The sequence below is a fragment of the Haliaeetus albicilla genome, chromosome 16 (genome assembly GCF_947461875.1).
Source record: "Haliaeetus albicilla chromosome 16, bHalAlb1.1, whole genome shotgun sequence".
Taxonomy (NCBI): Eukaryota; Metazoa; Chordata; class Aves; order Accipitriformes; family Accipitridae; genus Haliaeetus; species Haliaeetus albicilla.
Genome location: NC_091498.1, coordinates 21,733,946 through 21,753,225, shown reverse-complemented (window position 1 = coordinate 21,753,225; position 19,280 = coordinate 21,733,946). Strand labels below are relative to the sequence as shown.

The window sequence follows — 19,280 nt, the reverse complement described above, 5'->3', positions numbered from 1 at the left end:
ATCGGTCATAAACTGGATAAACGTTATGCAGTGTACAGCTTAGGAAAATAAATAAGAGAAAAAATAAGGAAAATTATGTATTTCTGGCAGCAGTTGATGGTCCCAAATTAAGCAGCACAGAGGAGGATAAGGCACATGCAGTGTACTGAATTGTGAAGTACTGAACTCTTACTGTTCAGGACTGTCTTTATGACCTTTTCTGTAAATCAAGTAGTTGTTAACTGCAGATGCATATTGGAAGAGAGGACAACTGATTTGTTTTAAAGCTTAAAGGCTTCCATAGGTGGATCATGACACAATACAAACAGCCACAGAGCCAGTTATAGATTTAGATGCTAAACCGCTTTAAAAATTATTCCTTATAGATGCTTTAGTATCATTATGCCTTAGCTACCACTGAAATTAGATTAAATATGGTAATATTCCCTACCCATTTAGTCTGCTAAATGCCAGCTGTTAATGTTATTACATGAGTTAACGAACTTATTAGTTAAGGCCGTATGAAACTTGAAGCAGCCACTGGTGTTCTCATGGTCTTTCTTAAATCTTGATAAGGAAGTATGAACGGGCAGAATCAGCACTTGCATAGCAGATAAGGCAAGAAATATATTGATGCAACATTGTTATGGGGTTTGTGTAGCGTAATTTTTTGGTAGCAGGGGAGGGGTCGCAGGGGTGGCTCCTGTGAGAAGCTGCTAGAAGCTTCCCTGGCTCCAAGTCGGACCCGCTCTGGCCTAGGCCGAGCCCACCAGCGATGGTGGTAGCGCCTCTGGGAGAACAGATTTAAGAAGGGGAGCCGGCAGTGAGTAGGGGAGTTTTGGAATGTGAGAGGAACCCCTCTGCAGACACCGAGGTCAGTGAGGAAGGAGGGGAGGAGGTGGATGCCCCCGCAGCCCGTGGTGAGACGGCAGGCTGTGTCCCCCCCAGCCCATGGAGGGGAGTGGTGGAGCGGAGGCCCCTGAAGATGGCCGTGACTCCATGGGAAAAGCCCGCGCTGGAGCAGTCTGTGACTGAAGATCGGCCCGCGGACAGGACCCACGCCAGGGAATTCGGGAAGAACTGCAGCCCGCGGAAAGGACTCACGCTGGAGGAGTTCGTGAAGGACTGTCTCCCGTGGGAGGGACCCCACGGCGGAGCAGGGGACGAGTGAGGAGTCCTCCTCCCCCTGAGGAGGAAGGAGCGGCAGCGACAAGGTGGGATGAGCGGACCCCAACCCCCATCCCCTGTTCCCCTGCGCCACTGTGGGGAGGAGGGAGAGAGAACCGGGAGCGGGGTTGAGCCGGGAAGGAGGGAGGGGTGGGGGGAAGGTGGTCTGAGGTTGGGGTTTACTTCCTAATACCCTTGTTTTGATTTGATTTGTAGTAAACTAAATTGGTTTTGTTTCTTCCCCAAGTTGAGCCTGTCTGTTGCCCGTGACCATAAGTGGTGAGTGATCCCTCCCTGTCCTTATCTCGACCCACGAACCTGCCTTTATTTTTCTCCTCATCCCACCGTGGCTGGGGTGGGGTGGGGAGTGAGCGAGCGGCTGCGTGGTGCTTTGTTACTGGCTGGGCTTAAATCACAACAAACATAAAAAATATACTGGTGACAAAACTGAAGACAGTCTTTCAAGGAAGGTTACTGCTAAACCTTTGCATAACCAATGCATCAGTGCTGTTAGAGGTGCTGTTTGTGGTTCTGAAAAAGATAGGCATTTGTTGGCTCGAAAATATCCCCATGTAATTAAATAATTACATTATGCCAATGGTAATTAAATAATTATGTTTTGCCGAGGTGCTTGAAGACTACTACAATTACAGTTGGATACAATAGTCTTCATTTCCTTCCTTTCACGACTTAAGAATGCTGTTGTAAATTAAGTGGTTGTCCTGTACTACCCTGGAAATAATTGCATTTTCATGGTGGGCAGAACGATTCCTGTGCCATTATTTGCTGTTATCAAATGATGCTATATATATGCTTTGTGGTAATCAAGAAAATCCCTTCTTGAATTCCTTACTGTCTGGTCAGATTTTTTTATTATGTTGTTCTTTGTGTACTAGTTGTATGAGTTGCCTTATGAAAACTGGCAGAGACAAATGTGTATTGAGAAAAACTTAACAAAGTAAGTGTAGGTTATAAATAGATAACAAATGAAGGAAGGGAGAGGAAGGAAAGGGATACACTGGTACCTTACACCAGTTGAGATCAATAAAACTAAATGCATAACTTTTGATGGGATAGGGACCGTCTTGTCTTTTCTTGTTGCTTCTAACACATTGCTTGTCTGCAGCTCCTTACTAATAATAAGGGATAGACATTTTATTGTTTGTTTGTTTGCTGCTTGGTTGTACAACCTCTGAAGAAAGCAAGTATTCGATTTATTACCAATTAACACATACATTTAATTACTAGCTTGGGTATTGGGAAACGAAGACAACATGGAGCACCTCCTACTCTCCTGACCTTGGTCTTAGAATCGTAGAATCATTTAAGTTGGAAAAGACCTTCAAGATCATCAAGTCCAACCATCAACCATGCCCACTAAACCATGTTATGGAGTACCCCGTCTACTCGCTTTGTGAACACCTCCAGAGATGGTGACTCAGCCACTTCCCTGGGCAGCCTATTCCAATGTCTGACAACCCCCTCAGTAAAGAAATTTTTCCTAATATCTAACCTAAATCTCCCTTGCTGCAACTTGGGGCCATTTCCTCTCGTCCTTTCTCCAGCCACCTGAGAGAAGAGACCAACACCCACCTCACTACAACCCCCCTTCAGGTAGTTGTAGAGAGCGATAAGGTCTCCCCTCAGCCTCCTCTTCTCCAGACTAAACAGCCCCAGCTCCCTCAGCTGCTCCTCAAAAGACTTGTGCTCCAGGCCCCTCACCAACTTGGTTGCCCTTCTCTCATTTCCTTGTTTCCTCTGTTGTTCTCTTTGCTGCCCCCTTGTACACTTGTTCCCTTTTCCTCATCATTTTCTGCCCTTTCTTAAATAGTTCTTCACAGAAGCACCACCAGTTTTGCTGATGGGCTCTGCTTTGGCCAGCAGTGAGTCTGTTGGGGAAATGACTATGTCTGACAGAGCAGCACCTGACCCTCTTCCACAGAGGCCACTCCTGCAGTCCTTCCACTACCCAAACCTTGCTGTTTGTACCCAGTACACTAGAAGAGGCTATTGAAACCTCTGTGTGTGTGTTTCGTTACAAGGGCAGTGTTAACTTCAAGTTCAAGCTTCAATTACTAATAAAAATATCTTTTATTATTAGGAGAGAGTTGGTTTCATGTCATGTACAACCTGGATTTCAGCAGTGTCTTCTGATTTGGTGTCTCTGACTTATTCTATATAACGAGCAACAGAAAGAGGAGAGGAATTTCCATCTTGGAGGCTGGTCAGTGAGATCAGATGAAGCAATAGATTTTATATTAATTGCATAACTAGTAAACATGATCCAGACAGTATGAGCTAAAGACACACAGATGCTTTTGGAAAACAAGCTGTGAGTTTTTTGAGTCAGGTAAGCAGTATGTGACCAACCCCATGCTGATGCCATGAACAGCCAGGCTTCTGGAAGGAGACTTCTTCCACCCGGGTGTACAGCCAGCTGACATCTGTGCGATTTATCTCTAGTACCAATTGATTTAATGGCAAAGTGTCAGTCTGCCAAGCGTTAATACTACAGGCTCAAATCTGTGTACACTGATGCTCTTTGCATGGTGTGAAAAGTGAATATAGAGAAGACCCCATGTTAATATTTGCAGCAATGTGCTGTGGATGGTAAGCTTTCTTCCCACAGGAAAAATGGAACTAATCTTTCCTTTTTAGTAATAACTGAGTAGATAAATGTGCCTACCTTTGTATTGCTTCAGGCAGTACTACTTACTGGTTCACCTTTGAGCCTTAGCTTCCCATGATCATTCTGCGATTGTAGAATCAAGTGGTAAGAAGAAGAAGAAGTGGCTGTGAGACTTCAGGCCGAGATCTGTTTACAGAGACTAAGGCATCAAATGATGCTTGTTGACTAGTCGAAAGGCAGTTGATAGTCTTATAATAATTGTTTTTATTTCTTGTGAGAAACTGGCTGAATGAAGTCCCAAGGGTTTTCAGCCAAATAAAGGGAAGAAAGACTTTGCCATCAGAGATGCGTGCTTAATTCCATTGATTGGAATTGTAATTGAAAGCTCTTGCTATAACGCTTTTTTCCTGTAGAATAACATATTGAAATAACATGTTTGCTTAGTATACAAAAAATGGCTGCATTTGACAAGTGGTTTATTAGAGCTTGTAAACTAAATTCACAGATATCCATTGCTGGAAAATATTAGTCTTGCAGATGCAACCTGGATTTGAGTGCTTTTTCAATCAAAAAACAGCAAGAGATTCATAGACCACTTTAGGAAATACTCCCTCCCACGTGATCGTTAGATAAAATTCAATAGATGCTTGTGTGAGTGTGATTTTGTGAAGGCGGTTGTTTCTGGGATGGCTCTTCATCCATGGAAAATGATCCTTGGAACTGCCCGTAGTTAGAAATGCATATGCATGCAATATTCTTACCACGAGTCTTATTTTTATTCAGATGTCTTCACGCATCATGCTGTCTGCATGTGGGTGGATCCTACAGTCTTCTGCCATAAGTGTAATATTATTATCAAAGTTAAAACCTTCAGGGAAAGTGTGCTTGATTTGGAGAAATCCAGGTTAATGTAACATACAACAGGTTGAACAAATACTTGCATGTTTTTCTTGATTAGCGTGAATGTACGTGTTCTTGAAAAGTGCCAAGGAACATTAATTTCTACTGGCCAGGATCAGGACTGTACCTAATCTAAATATCTCTTATGATGTGAAGGTAGTTTGTGAGATTCTTCGTGTAAATTCAAGTTGTTTTTGTGGAGATCACATAGTTATCAAAAAACAGAGATACCTGGGACTTTCCCCGTTGCTGTGATTTTTGGACTGGTATTTAAAAACTATACTGCCTTTCTCAAGTTAGGACCTTCTAAAATGATCTGAATTTATCAAACTTTTTAAATTTCCATTGCAGAGTTGTATGTGAACTCACAAGCTCCACTCTGTCAGATTTATCATGTGGTAGTGGGGGCTGTCAGTGTAGTTTCCTCATTTGACTGAGAGTTTAGTATGTCTTTTAGTCTTCGAAGAACTGGAGCCAATTCTAGGATTCAGGCTGAGAGGCAGTACTTCATCAAGTAAAGAAATGTTACATATTTACAGAGGTTGGAATGTAATGCAGGGAAGCAAGTGTCATTAGTTTCCTGTCAGTATTGTCAGGGGAAAAAGAAAAACATCTTGAATGAATCAAACAACTTAATCTTCTCAATTCAAGTTTTTGCATTTCAGGTTCTTTTTAGTAAGAGATCAAAGAATGTGCTTCCTGGCATTCTTTGGGAGTCAGGATTCTGGTGGTATATTCTACTAGTACATAAATTGTTGTCCTTAGGTGTCCTTAAGGCAGCTGTCAGCTCTGTAAGGGACTTTGGACACAGTTGAAGTGTCTGCCTATTGGACTTTTGAAAGATTCACTTTTATTTTTCTAAGTCTTTGCGTGACCCAGCAGTTATGGTTTATAAGTACAGCTCATCAGAAATGAGAGTTTTTATTTAGTTGGTTAGTTGTTAATGGCTGTGGAGACTCTTCATAAATAATTAGAACTTCCAGAAAATGAAAACATTTTTTCTTTGTGAAGCTCTAGTTTATGATGACAAATTGCAATCAAGTAAGGCATTTGATCTTTCTTCATTAGTGTATTGTATATCATGAAGTGTTCACAGAGGCAAGGGGTTCTCTGGGTTAGATTGTGTGGTCAACTTCATAAAGACTGAAGGGATGGTTGGAGGGGTGAGACGGTGCTGTTACAGAAAGCCTTACAAGTCACCTTGAACAGACTTCTTGAGCAACTAAATATTGAGAACAGATGCTGTGACTTTATTGTCCTGGAGCTCTTAAATTAAGTTGTAGGAATATAATTTCCCATCTTGTCTATTGGTTATTGCAGCCAGAGGTGTGGCCTTGTTGAACAAAAGCATTTTATAATGACACAAGTATTACAAAGTGATGATCCCAGTAGCATCGTTGCACACACCTAAATATGGACTAAAAATTTAGATAGGCTGGATTGGTGAACTGGACCATACAATTATTGAGTGACTGAAACTGGTTTGCTATTTAAACATGGATGCCAAGTGCAGGGAATTTTTTCTCTCTGTTGAATCTGTAGTTTCAAAGAACTTATTTTACGCACAAACTTTGCCAGCCATTTTGTGGTCTGTACAGACTCTCTCTTCTCTTCCTTTGGCTTTGTTTTTCCCCTTCAAAACTTTAATCTTTTTCTAGCAAGATAATTCAGGCTGAAACAAAATAACGTTCTTATTGTCTGATAAGAATCCTTTTGAAATTTAATTCATTTAGGTTTATTGGTCCCGGCCTTTAGTCTGATTGTGATGAAGAAGAATTGTTTTTAACTAATTGTATTTTGAATATTAAATTTTGAGCCTTAGGTGCTAATAGTTACACTGCCACAAGAGGTATGTGAGGGCATGTTATGTGCAGACTTACAGGCCACTGTAAGCCAGCAGCACATGCTGTTCTGTGTGGTGTTCTCCCTAAAGTTACGCTTTTTAAAGTAACGTACCCTAGAGCCTGTTGGAATGAGAATCTAAAATTGCTTCTTTTTGTCTTTGTGTTTTGTAGAAGCTCCACCAAAACTGGAAGAAAATCCTGCTGAAGCGTTCACTGATTCATCTCTCTTTGCTCACTGGGGCCAGGATCTCAGTCCTGAAAATAGACGTATCGCACTTAAACAATTCCAGTATTATGGCTACAATGCTTACCTGAGCGATCGCTTGCCACTGGACAGGCCCTTGCCTGACCTTAGACCTAATGGGTGAGTGCTGTAGTTCAACCTAGCATTGTAGATCCTGAATTATAGAGTCTGTTAGCTCTTTTTCACCTGGAAGTGTTATGTTGTTTGATCACGTAGAAGGTAGGTTACATACAGTGGCCAGAATGAGTAATTTCTATCAAATATATGAAGGTTAGATGTTTCAAATGTCTCCTGAAGTACCAGAGTGCTCAAATTAAGTCCTGTTAAAATCCCACTAAGTATCCATTAAAAGTTCCCTGAGATCCTTTGCAACCTTAATCTCACCTACAATTTACATTAGATAGCAAGTGTTTTATTGCTAAAAGAATAACCTTTTAATGTTAAATTTATCACAGTATCTGACTAAGGTAGGACGAAAATAAGAACTGCTCTTTTTGAAAGCCCAGAACTGCCTGATAAAGATCGGTAAGCAGGTGAAACTGTTGAGCTCTATTGGTGAAATATGTGATTTAATCAAGCAGTGTGTACCAGCTGAAAGCCCATGGAGCCTCCTTCAGTGGACTGTTCTCTGCTAGGAAGCATGCATGTCAGGTGGGGTTAATATGGCCACTGTTATTGCACAATGGCTTGGTGAGATGGATGGGACCAAGGGAGTGAACAACCTTCCCTTCAGTGCATTTGAGGCCTGGTCTGGTAGGACCATTCACACAGACAGTTAATGCTCAACTTTTTTTCAGCCTTGGTGATGCATCTGATCCTTTGAACAAACAGCAGCTCTGGGGATGGGGAAATGGGTGGAGGGAAAACTGCTTTTTTGCAGCTCATTAAAAAAAAAAAAATTATCAAAGTAAACATGATGGGTACTTACTGAATTGAAGATGTAATCTTACTTATTTGAACCAAATGTTTTAATAACTAAAGCAGTAAGCAGTGCATTTTGCTGTATATTAAGTTGTCTGATATTAATGAAAAGATATTAACACCACCCCAGTCAGCACTTTAGCAATTTAAAATATATCTATGCTATAATTATTATATATTACATTTTAGAAATATTTATGTTGTAGATTTGCTAAAATAACGACTTTAAGAAAATCAAAGTCCATGCAATTATGTTTGTATTTTGGTTAAATCAGTTTAGCACTGTCTGTAGGGACAGTATCTTTTTTTTTAAATTGTAAACTAATTTAGAGGAAAAATAAATCTTCTGTCACTAACAAGACATCAATGATAGAAACATTTCTGTTCTTATATCTCTTTTGAAATTACTCTCCTGAATGATTTCAATCTAAATTTTTTATAACTATAGGTTTTAAAAATGAAAAAGACAGAGAAAATGAATGTTACTGTAGCTGAAAGAAATAAATTATGGTTGGGATTTTAAAAGAAACTCCAGTTAGAAATGAGTCATGATCCTAATTTCTATGAAATTTTTGATCCTTAATTAACTATCTGCCAGAAACATGTTAGACTTTACAATGTGCTTATGGACGCATGCATACAAAATAATGGCTTAGTAATGGTAGCTCAGGAAGGTATTTTCCCCCTACCCCCTTTATTATTGTCCAGGAGCAGGCAGGTAATCTGACACTGAAATGTAGTAAATTCTGATACGGAAGGAAATGAAGTGTGTTGTCAGGTAGTATGTAAACTGTTTGCTGTATCTATGGCACCCTGTGGAGTACAGAGCTACAGGGTATTCTGAACGTCTTGTTGCTGAAAAAAGAATTCCCACTCCTGATATGCATATTCTCATTTGTGTGAGAGCACACGCATGGCTATTGTGGGAAAAAAGTCTACCCTGCAAGATTATGTTTTCCACTGTAATAACCGATTTTTAGCATCTGTTTTTAAAGCCAGTTGCATTAGTCACTTCCAGAGTCTATACAGATGTGTTTAAATTATCCATGGGCAGATACTAGGCTCAAGCAGCGTAGCATGAAAGCCAAGGACAGCTTGGTCTGAAGAGAGTACACAGCACATGGCGTGGAGACCGAGTTAATCAACTTTGCTAGACCTTAGTCAGTTGTGGTATTCCTGTTCTGACTAGAAATGCGTGAAAGCACGGGCATGACAGGGGTACCCCAATAGCTCTGGACGGAGTTAGCCTAGGTCTAACCAAGCTCATTAGCCTGCATTTAGCAGTGGTTCTGCAAGAGTCAGCGTGACATTAGAATCCCAGCAAGGGCTTGTGGGCAGGTAGCTAAAAGAATGGAGTTCACATAGATAGACCACAGCTGAGCCCAGACATATCATCTGTATTCATAACCTATCATATGAAGTATAGGAAGTTGGAAAGACAACAGAAATATATGTATAACTGAAGTCTAATGTAATTCATATATGGTTGGCCCCAGTTGAGACTGGGAGAATTAAGTGATCTGCCAAGAATGTGTAGCGTTAGTACCCCTTTTACATCACACTGGTATGACTCAGCCTTGACCTTCTTTCTGCCTGCAGTGCTCTGAGAATTCATGTCAAAACAACTTTGCAGAGGAGCTCAGTGTTTCTTTGCAAGGTTCTGCTGTGCGAAAGGCTATTCCACATATGTAATAACCCTGTATTATAGCGTAGAGGATTTTGTAGGGTTGATATTGTCAACATTTAATGCCACGAGAAAACCAGAGGACAATTAGAGATTGCTGAGCCATGATACTTGTGGAGGAGAGAGCAAATATTTGACCTTTCCCAGTCCTCCAATGTGGGTGGGATGCAGAGGTGGGAGACCGTATTTAGTAGTAAGGGCAGTGCACTCTGCCTAAGCCCCTGACTCTGGCTTCTCTGGAAAAAAATGACCATCAGTCAGACAGAAACATCCAGCAGATTGCAGCTGGGTCAGACTGTGGCAGTCGTCACACCTTGCAGTGGGACCTTCTTGTGTTTTTAGGTACTGCAGAGTGGTTTCTCGCCCTCTGTACAGCCACAAGCCTCATGTCCTGTGATAAAACATTCAGAAATGGGTTACTTTTCACTGTGAATATTTGTGCTAGCACAGTGGAGTCCCCAGCACAGTCCAAGATAATCTATTACAATACGGACTGTAATAAGTAACTCCCCTGGATATCCCAGCCTCCTGAAGTAATCGTCACATCCTGAAGGAGGCTCTGGTTTTGCAGTACTTAGTAGATAGTGCAAGCAGTATTGTGGAATATTGCTTATACTGTCTTTCCCAAGGCCTCCATTTATTTTCTGCTGCTGAAATGGGGTGCTCTGCTGTTTACCACCCTTATGTGGATCTGTTAGCCCATAACATATCTACATCGCAGACTAACAAATAACTACTGGCTCTAATGAACTTGGAAGCATCGAGGAAGGCAATGTTGCCCTTACTGTGTGCAGGAACAGGATAATACTTCTGTGTTAGTTATAATTCTGTTGTGCTCATTACTTTAAGTAGGGCAGGCAGTAAGTACCCACAAAGCTTGTTGTGATTGAAATGTTGAACGAGCTCACACAGAAATACATTATTAAAAGTGAGTTTGTTTAGGGATCCTAAAGCTGTGTACCAAATCTCCTTTTGAGTGGATGCACTTAGGATTCTACTTTGTTGGCTTGTAAATTTTTGTTGCCCAATCCAGTGTGGCAAAGCACATGTGGGAAAGAGAGAGAACATTCTTCTTTGCTTATGTGATGAGAGAGCGAGGGGTAGTGAAAGAAGAGGTATGCAGCAGGACCCCAGCAGAGGAACTATTTTTGCAGAGTTTTGCTCCTGCATAGCCCGTATGATATGAAGGAGCTGACCAGTAGGCATAAAGCAATTTTTTCAGTCAGTGTAACTGCAGTCAGCCAAACTTCTTTTGCATTGGTAAAAACAGTATTTATATGAAGAAGCAAAGGCAGGAAAGGTGGAGGGGGAAAAGAAGCATTTAAAGCTCAGACGTTTTTTCTTCTTTGGAGATTGCTAAATAGTATGATATAACATTTGGTGTGCAGCAGGTTTGCCCTTTTCCTAGCTGAGTCAGTGCTGTTCGGCATCTAGACAAGTGCAGAGGAGATGTCCTGTTTCCTGTGCAGAGAAAGGCTTTGTCCATTTTGTAAGTACTTCTTGTTTCAAACAGTTCACCAGTCCCAAATTGTATTACTTTGAGGCTCAGTTCAGCAAGGGACAATGGTAGAAGCCTTGAAGAGCAGCAGAATTAGGTTTGTGATAAAGTTGACACAAACAGAGCAGGTGGGAAATCACTGAATGAGAATATGACTACAAGGGAGAAAAATTAAGCATTGGCTGGTTGAGGAGATTGATGCGTTTTAGGACAAAAGCTGTTTATGTGTGTACATCTGTCCAAAATGTCCATCAGTGTTATGGTGGTATATGCAGTCCTGGATGTAGTGTGCAAGACATCAGACTTTTCCTTTATTAAAACTGATGTAAGAAAAACATGTGATCTCAAACTGTGAGGTTCAGGCTGGGCATTTGCATGTTAGCTCTGCTTCTCCCCCAAAACCAGCTCTTACAGACTTGCATTCCCTAAGTGTTTGCTTCCACATGTGTCTGTGAAATAGTTCTGTTTTACTGGGCTTATGTTGGTGATGGATATGGCTCCATGTTAATTTCTGACCCAGTTCTTTTGTTTCTAGTCATGAAAGATAGCATAAATATTGTATGTTCTATTTCATGTTTCAAAGGAATCCTTTAAAAAGAGCACAAAAGCCTAGTACTTTACGTATTGTATTGTTTGGGACAGAAGTCCTAAAATTACCAAATTATTCAGCATTCTTGTTAAATACCTAACGTTTAACTCTGTCATATTTCCCACTCCCTTGTACTCATCTCTCTACCTTTGATTCTGCTTTTTCTTGTCTCACTTTTGCTTGCCTTCAAACTGACTCATAGCAGTGGTGTGTACTGCCTGGGTAGCCACCCTCTGTGATTCCGATTTGTGCTTCATTTTGTCCTGTCTGAATGTATCTCCTCAAATGGCTGCTCTAGATGTATTTAATATCACCAGCAGTGATATCAAATCAGCATGCAATCTCCAAGATGCTACAATAACCTAAGTTAATAATGATGTACACTTGTTGGTTTTGATCTTCCCCATTGTTTCCTTTAAATGAAAGAAGATGTGGTGCAGTAATCTGCACACTCTCTCTCTCATTTTCTCTCTCTCATTTTCTCAGTCTCTTTTTAGTGAATGTTTTTCACTTGGCTTACATTTGCACTAAAACATACTCCAAATAATCCCTGGCATAATACTGTGAGAGGCTAACAACTTTTGGCCAAATAGCTGTACAGAATTCTTCTCATGTTCATCCAAAAATGAGTTTTATTGAGATAATCAACTCCCAGCTTACTGTTATTACTGCTTTATTCAGAGAAAGATCTTGTTTTTAAGTACCAAGAAAAAAATGGACCTTTATTGTATAATTTTATCGACATGAATAGCTTTTATTAAAAGAAGTGGGGAATCAGTCTGTTACAATTAAATCTATGCTGTAAGATGCTTAGGAGACCAAGAACTAATCACTCTTGTGTTACAATCTTGGAACTTATCTGCGTATTTATCAAGTTCCCTGCCTGTTATCTAATCTTCCCTTATTACAAACTTTTTGTTTGTTTTTAGGGGTTGGTGCCAGGTGAGAAAAAAAATGTTAGCCATGTTCACTTTTAGTTACATGGTAACTAACTCTGTATTCAAATTCCTCACGCAATTGTATGCCTGCCTTTGCTCCATTGTAATAGAAGATGATGACCACAAAGATTTCTAGATTTGCAGCAGAAGTACTGTCTTACTGGCTGTAGTTCTGTAGTAATAGATTGTAATCCTCAGAGATGAGGAAAAAAGCCCTTTTTATGTATTGTTCAATGCTGGCCTTGTTAGCATAGTTCAGTTAACACTTATAATAGCGAAAGGAAAAACGAAGAATGATCACAAAATGAAATTATAAACAGAAATAGTTGAGCTGGAATTCTTATAAGACTCGGTTCTTTTGCAAGAGTTTTAGTGCTATTTATTTCATTTATGCCAGAATGGCATTTTTTTTTTTTCTCCCATACATCTTGAACTTCCATTTGCCATTTTGGCTGATGACAAAATGTTACCAGATATTGAAGAAAATACGATTCTGTTCCTGCTTGTGCTTCTGAGAAATTCTTATTCAGTTGAAACTAAAGCTCCCTCCCACATATGTTCTTAAAACAATACTTTAACCCCAAATGTTTTAGTAATACACTGTATTGTATCCTGTGTTTTTAAAAAAAAACCGTGGAATAGATTACATACTTTAATGATTAAAACAAAAAAAGTGTTCTGTCGGCATTGTTGGCTGTGATACCTGTGTAACTCTTGGTGAAAGGTTCTCAAAAATTGCAGAAAATAATTCTTTTTCATAATTTTTATACATATTTGTAGAAGGTCTCAGAGATAAGTTATTAATACAGGAAATCATTCTGGCTCTGTTGTTCTTACTGCATAGTTATTCTAAACTAACTTTAATGTGACTGACTAAATATTCTTATCATAATGCATATATTCTAGAGAAATATAATTTTCTTGTGGACAAATATTTGAAAGAAGATTAGTAATGTATGCTGTCCTCCATTTACCAGAGTTGTGCTTGAAATAGAACACCAGGAATTTCTCTAAATTTCTGGTAACCATGGCAACTGTTACTTTAGTGTTATTAGCCCAATGTAATTTAGCAGAGTAGGTTGCTAGAGGTAATTTTTTAGCTACATTGGACTGATACTCATTATTGTAATTCTAAATAATATTTAGAATTTATGTTTAAAAATCACTTAGTCATAATACTGAAATACGCTCTATACTTCATGGATTTGTTTTGTTAGCGAGAGCCTCACTTTGCAGAGGGACAGGTTAGGGGTCTTGTCCAAGGCCCCTGGATGAGTCGGAGGCAGAGCTGTCATTGAAACTTGAACGTTGCTGGTTGCCATGCAACTGTTCAATTTTTAGGGCTTAATGGATCTAAGATTTTGATCCATGCAATTTCCTCCCTTTTTCCATCTTCAGCATGTTTTATACACATATACACGCACCCTTTCTCTGTAGCTATTTTGTTCTTTCCTAGAATTCTGGAGTTTTATTCCTCGTAAAACTTGGCATAAAGAAGAAGAGAGACATACTTGTGAAACTGCACAATTGCTCTGCATTTTGTGCATGATATGAGGTCTGTGGTTTCATTCTGATTTGTTTAAATAAAAAAAAGTAGGTAATTTTTATTGTCATCATCTGATACAAAAAACAGTGTAGGCAGGAAAATGCATTTTTTAAAAACTCTACACACATTGAAAAAGAAGTGAATTCAAGGTGGAAGTAAAGATGATAAATGAGTCTGAAGTGAAGAAGGAACACATGAACTCAATTTAGGAGTGTACCCTCAGTGAAAATGAATCCATTCGAAAAGACTCAAGAAATTAGACACAATGGGAGCCTAATTCTATTCACTTGTATTGTATGTATTTATCTTTTAATGTACAGTGGAGCAAAAAGGGAGTCAAATGACGTTCACAGCATTAAACGCTTTGCTCTTGTATGCACAAGGTGCCAAAGAATGGAAAATCTTGGCCAGTGTGATCTAATTTGTAAATATGTAAATGAATGCAGGTATGAAAACCAATAGAAATAATTTCTTTTAAATGGATGGAAGACATGTCAGAAGCAGAAATTTTGTTTGAACGTTTCAGTTTATACATGGATTTGTGGTAAGACAGCAGTGTTTTGGGGGCTGGTTTTGTCATCTGGAACATTTTTGGAATATAGTTTGTCACTAATGTCTTACAAAAGTATATTTTACATATATCTTAACCTTAGCTTTATTGACAGACGAGAAAAAAAAATTAAGGCAGCAACTTCTTTGAACTATTTTCAGTGTATTTTCATTGCCATTTAAAATATTTTCCGAAATCACTGTGTTACTCTTTATCTGATAGGTGACATGTCTTACCATTGAGTTTCATTTTTATCTTCTTTGTACATTTGTATGGCTGAGGATAAATATTACTATGCCTAACCTAGACAGCTAAAAGATGGATTGGCTGTAGCTTTTTTTGCTGGACAATTTTATTTCTCTATGCATTTTGGCTGCAAGTGAATCAGTAAAATAACAGGCTTTGTAGGTTCTTTACAGGCTAACACTGAAAATTATTTCAGTATATTTAAGCCTGTGAACTAGCTCATAGTCTGTTGGAAGCCCAATTTTCAAAACTCAGATGAAATATCAATTATTACATCAAACGGAAATGGGCTAGCTTTATAAAGGTGTACAGGAGACTAGAATTTTGTTAGTAATTTCTCATTATGCCCATGCAAATTTGTACATCTAACTTGCGTATAAGAGATGACATCCATATAATACCCAGATTGCATATGAAATTTTTTTTGTCAATGCAGAATGGCATGCACATGCACACACACAGTGTGGCATGAACATGTCTGTTCTTCAAGGAGCTGAATCTGTAATGGTCTTAGCATCTTTTGGAAAACTGTGAGGGTTAGTGTTTAAAAACTGTAGTGTGATCATTAAGTATAGGTACCTCCCAGCCACTTTGAGCCTGAAATGTACACATTGAAAATCCTATTTTCAGATGCCACTTAACCCTGGTGGCACCTAAAATTCACATTTGCCAAAGATTGGCCTCAGATTTGACAGTGCTGAGCCCACGTCAATTTTTGCCTGCTTTACCTCCTCAGTCATCTAGGCAGTGTTTTTAAGCAGAGATTGTTCACCACGGAAGGTGACCTTTCTTTAATGAATGATTTCAGAGGTTACAATACTTACGCTAGGGTACAGGAGGCAGGTGTGGAGAACTATCTTTTCTCCTTAAGAAGATTTGAAACCTTATGTGTGTCTATGGAGTTGGGACTGTTTAGCCTAGAGAAGAGGAATCTCGGGGAGGATGTCATCAATGTGTATAAATATCTGAAGGTAGGCTGCAAAGAGGATGGAGCCAGGCTTTTTTCAGTGGTGGCCAGTGACAGGACCAGAGGCAGTGGACACAAACTGAAACACAAGAGGATCTGTCAGGATATCAGGAAACAGTTTTTACTGTGACGGTGACCAAGCACTGGCACAGGTTGCCCAGAGAGGTTGTGGAATCTCCATCCCTGGAGAGACCCAAAAGCTGTCCGGATAGGGTCCTGGGCAGCCAGCTCTAGGTGATGCTGCTTTAGCAGGGGATTGGACAGGATGACCTCCAGAGGTTCATTCCAACCTCAACCATTCCGTGATTCTGTATTGCTTCCCAGCCCTGACACCTCATTTGCAGGCTCTGTGAAGGTGCCTTTATTCCTTTAGCCAAAGCAGCACTTCTTAAATGAAAACAATAAATATTAGCTTGCAAAGGAAAGAGAAAAAGTGATCACAAGAGTTACTGTGGTGTTATAATCTAGACGATTGGAAGATAGCTGTGAAGAGTGAAGCCCAGGGTTTTAAAATGCATGAACATCCATTGGAATGGGTACTACAATACAGGTCCTTCCTCCAAGAAATTTACCCTACACATGAGGCTAGAGAGGCTTACTTGGTATCGCTCCAACTTAGCATACATTTAATTGCTCCACAGAAAGTGGAATGTGTTCTGGTTTTGGCTGGGACAGAGTTAATCTTCTTTCTAGTAGCTGGTATAGTGTTATAGTTTGGGTTCAGTATGAGAAGAATGTTGGTAACACACTGATGTTTTCAGTTGTTGCTAAGTAATATTGTTTGAAGTCAAGGATTTTTCAGCTTCTCATGCCCAGCCAGCAAGAAGGCTGGAGGGGCACAAGAAGTTGGGAGGGGACACAGCCAGGACAGCTGACCCAAACTGGCCAAAGGGGTATTCCAGACCATATGACATCATGCTCAGTGTGTAAAGCTGGGGGAAGGAGAAGGAAGGGGGCAGGGACACATTTGGAGCGATGGCGTTCATCTTCCCAAGTAATCGTTATGCGTGATGGAGTCCTGATTTCCTGGAGATGGCTGAACACCGGCCTGCCAATGGGAAGTGGTGAATGAATTCCTTGTTTTGCTTTGCTTGCGTGCACGGCTTTTGCTTTACCTCTTAAACTGTCTTTATCTCAGCCCACAAGTTTTCTCACCTTTACGCTTCTGATTGCCCCATCCCACTGTGAGGGAGGTGAGCGAGCGGCTGTGTAGGGCTTAGTTGCTGGCTGGGGTTAAACCATGACAAATGACTCTGAAAAGGGGGACTGAAAATACTCACACCGAGCTGGCAAGTAGTTAGGTACCTCTCTGGGGAGATCAGAGAAGATTGAACTCATGCTCTTTCTGTCCTGGTTGAAGGTTTTAACTCCTGAACTACTGGCTAAGAGAGAAAACCAGTGCTGCCTTGCACTAGTTGTCTTCTGGAAGAAAAGGCACCTCCCTCTGCCTCTTGATGTAGTGTTTTATTTTTGCATAAAAACCACTCAGGTTCTTATCTCTAGGAAAGTACCTGTGCCTCTGATTAATTCAGAGGGCCCATAGTGCTTCATGGAGAAAGCTCCTCCTTTCCTGTCTTGGATGTGTGCTTCTGAGCAGCTATGTACTTTAGAGGTTACTTATCAATCTGCTGAAAGATGCAATATTTAGATTATTATTTAGATTTCTTTTGTGAATCTGTTGATAGTTCCTTCTTAGAAAATCTTCATTGCCAGCAAAACTCCCCAAAACCAGTAAGAATCATGACTGCACCTGCTTTTAAAGGCCAGGTATAGAAGATGTCCAAATGTAAGCCTTTATGAGAATACATGCTTTCAGCCCTCCTGAAAGCTTCAAAGAAAACTTTTCAGTCTGATGCTTAAAGCTGAAAGCTCCCTTACGAGTGAAAATACAGGAGTAACACACCAGTAGAAATACAAACTGACTTGGAAAGTAAGTTTTGATTTGTTACGCTGCCAAAAGATCAAGCTACAAGTGGGAATTGGTAAATGCAAACACCATTTTAATTGTTTCTCTCTTGTATTGAATGCCATGGAACAAAAAGCTGTGGATCTTTGTGAACAGGTTTCTTATTTGTTTCTGAAAGATGAACCAGCTTGTAAAACAATGTATTGTACACCTTTTAAGACTAAAACTGTTGTCATTACTTTTTCAAGATTGTGTTTTGGTTTACTTGTCTATATAATTCTTTCACATGGTCACAGAGAGAAAAGTATCTGAAATATTAAATAACATCTTTAATGTGATTTCTATCAATTTCAACTAATGACTGAATTGAGAAAATTGGTTGACCAGCTGAATTTTTGAATATTATATGTATCTCAGTGTTTTGGGATGTCATGTGTCCTGTACACTGACTCTTTTTAGAAGCTTTAAAAACATACACATAAATTCATCATCTTGATTGAACTTAATTTTTGTGCAACAACCAGCATGTGAAGAGTAATGCTTTTGCGATACTTCTCTGTATTTATTGACTACACAGATTACAAAATCCAAAAAAATGCTACGCTTTCTCTTCAAACTGAAGAACAAATTTATTTAAGGAGTCATATTCAAGCATGGTTTAAGAACTCTGAATCCATCCATGCTTTCTGTATGCTAAACATTGGCTGTTAGTAATGCTTTCCACAGCTTTCAGGAGTCCCTGGATGTAGTGAATCTAGACATCTTGAGAGAAGATAGCCACTTCAATGTTGTCAGGCGGCAGAGAAGAGCATTAACATCAATCTTTTCCATCTCCAGAGCCTATCTAGAAATGACGCCTGGGTCAGCCTGTGGCCTAATTTCATCCTAGTAAATAGTTTCAGATCTGAGAAAAAGGTAGAATTGCTGTTCAGAAACATTGCATTAAAATACTAAAAGTTTCAGAGAAAAGTTAATTACTTTTACTTAATTAACTTGTGGCTTTATTAGAAAAGCAACAGTTTTGCTGGCAGTTTAAAAGATATAAATTCATAAAAAGGCTTTCTATTCTTTTCTTCTTTTCTATTCTTCATAAAATTACAAAATCTGAATCGTTTTTGAAAAGAAGGAAGGAAAAAAAAACAATAAAACACCAAGGAACTTCAAAGTTGTGGGCAGCACTTCCATACTGCTGTTTGCATAAGCAAATTGGATTGTGGCTAAGATATATATTTTTTTAAAAAGCAAAGAAAAATCCACCAGGTTATGAGAGTATTCCTCATTTTGATTAAACCTCTTGACTGAGCTTACAAATAAGTTTTCCATCCTTGTACCTGTTTTTCTGGCTACACTGTCTGTCTTAGCTTTTGTAGCAGGATGTTCTTTGGACCTGGATCTTTACTGTGTTATTATTGAGTTGAGAAAGAAACCTCTGATTTTGACTGACATAGATGGTAGATTCTGTAGCAAAAACAATTAACGTGGCTATTAAGCAGATGCTTTTAAAAGTAAGGGGCTAAGTCTCTTGTTTATTCCTGTCTGCGCTGTCCAGAAAGGCATTGTGAACTGCTGTTGGAAGTTGCCTTTAAACAAGAGTTTGCATCTGGTTTGCAGTGTTTTGGGCCTCGGGTGGAAAAGTGAGCTCACTCTAGGCCTTGGTTGCACAGGCAGATTC

The 19,280-nt window shown here is 39.6% G+C and overlaps 1 protein-coding gene across 9 annotated transcripts in view; it reads left to right on the top strand.

The window, feature by feature from the left end:
- GALNT18 (polypeptide N-acetylgalactosaminyltransferase 18) overlaps positions 1-19,280 on the top strand; it is a 249,088-nt gene that overhangs the window by 110,392 nt on the left and 119,416 nt on the right. For all 9 annotated transcript variants that reach the window (XM_069803883.1, XM_069803884.1, XM_069803875.1 and 6 more), the window contains one exon: positions 6,691-6,883. In XM_069803883.1, the coding sequence (XP_069659984.1) occupies positions 6,691-6,883 (193 nt within the window). The remainder of the gene's footprint in view (positions 1-6,690; positions 6,884-19,280) is intronic.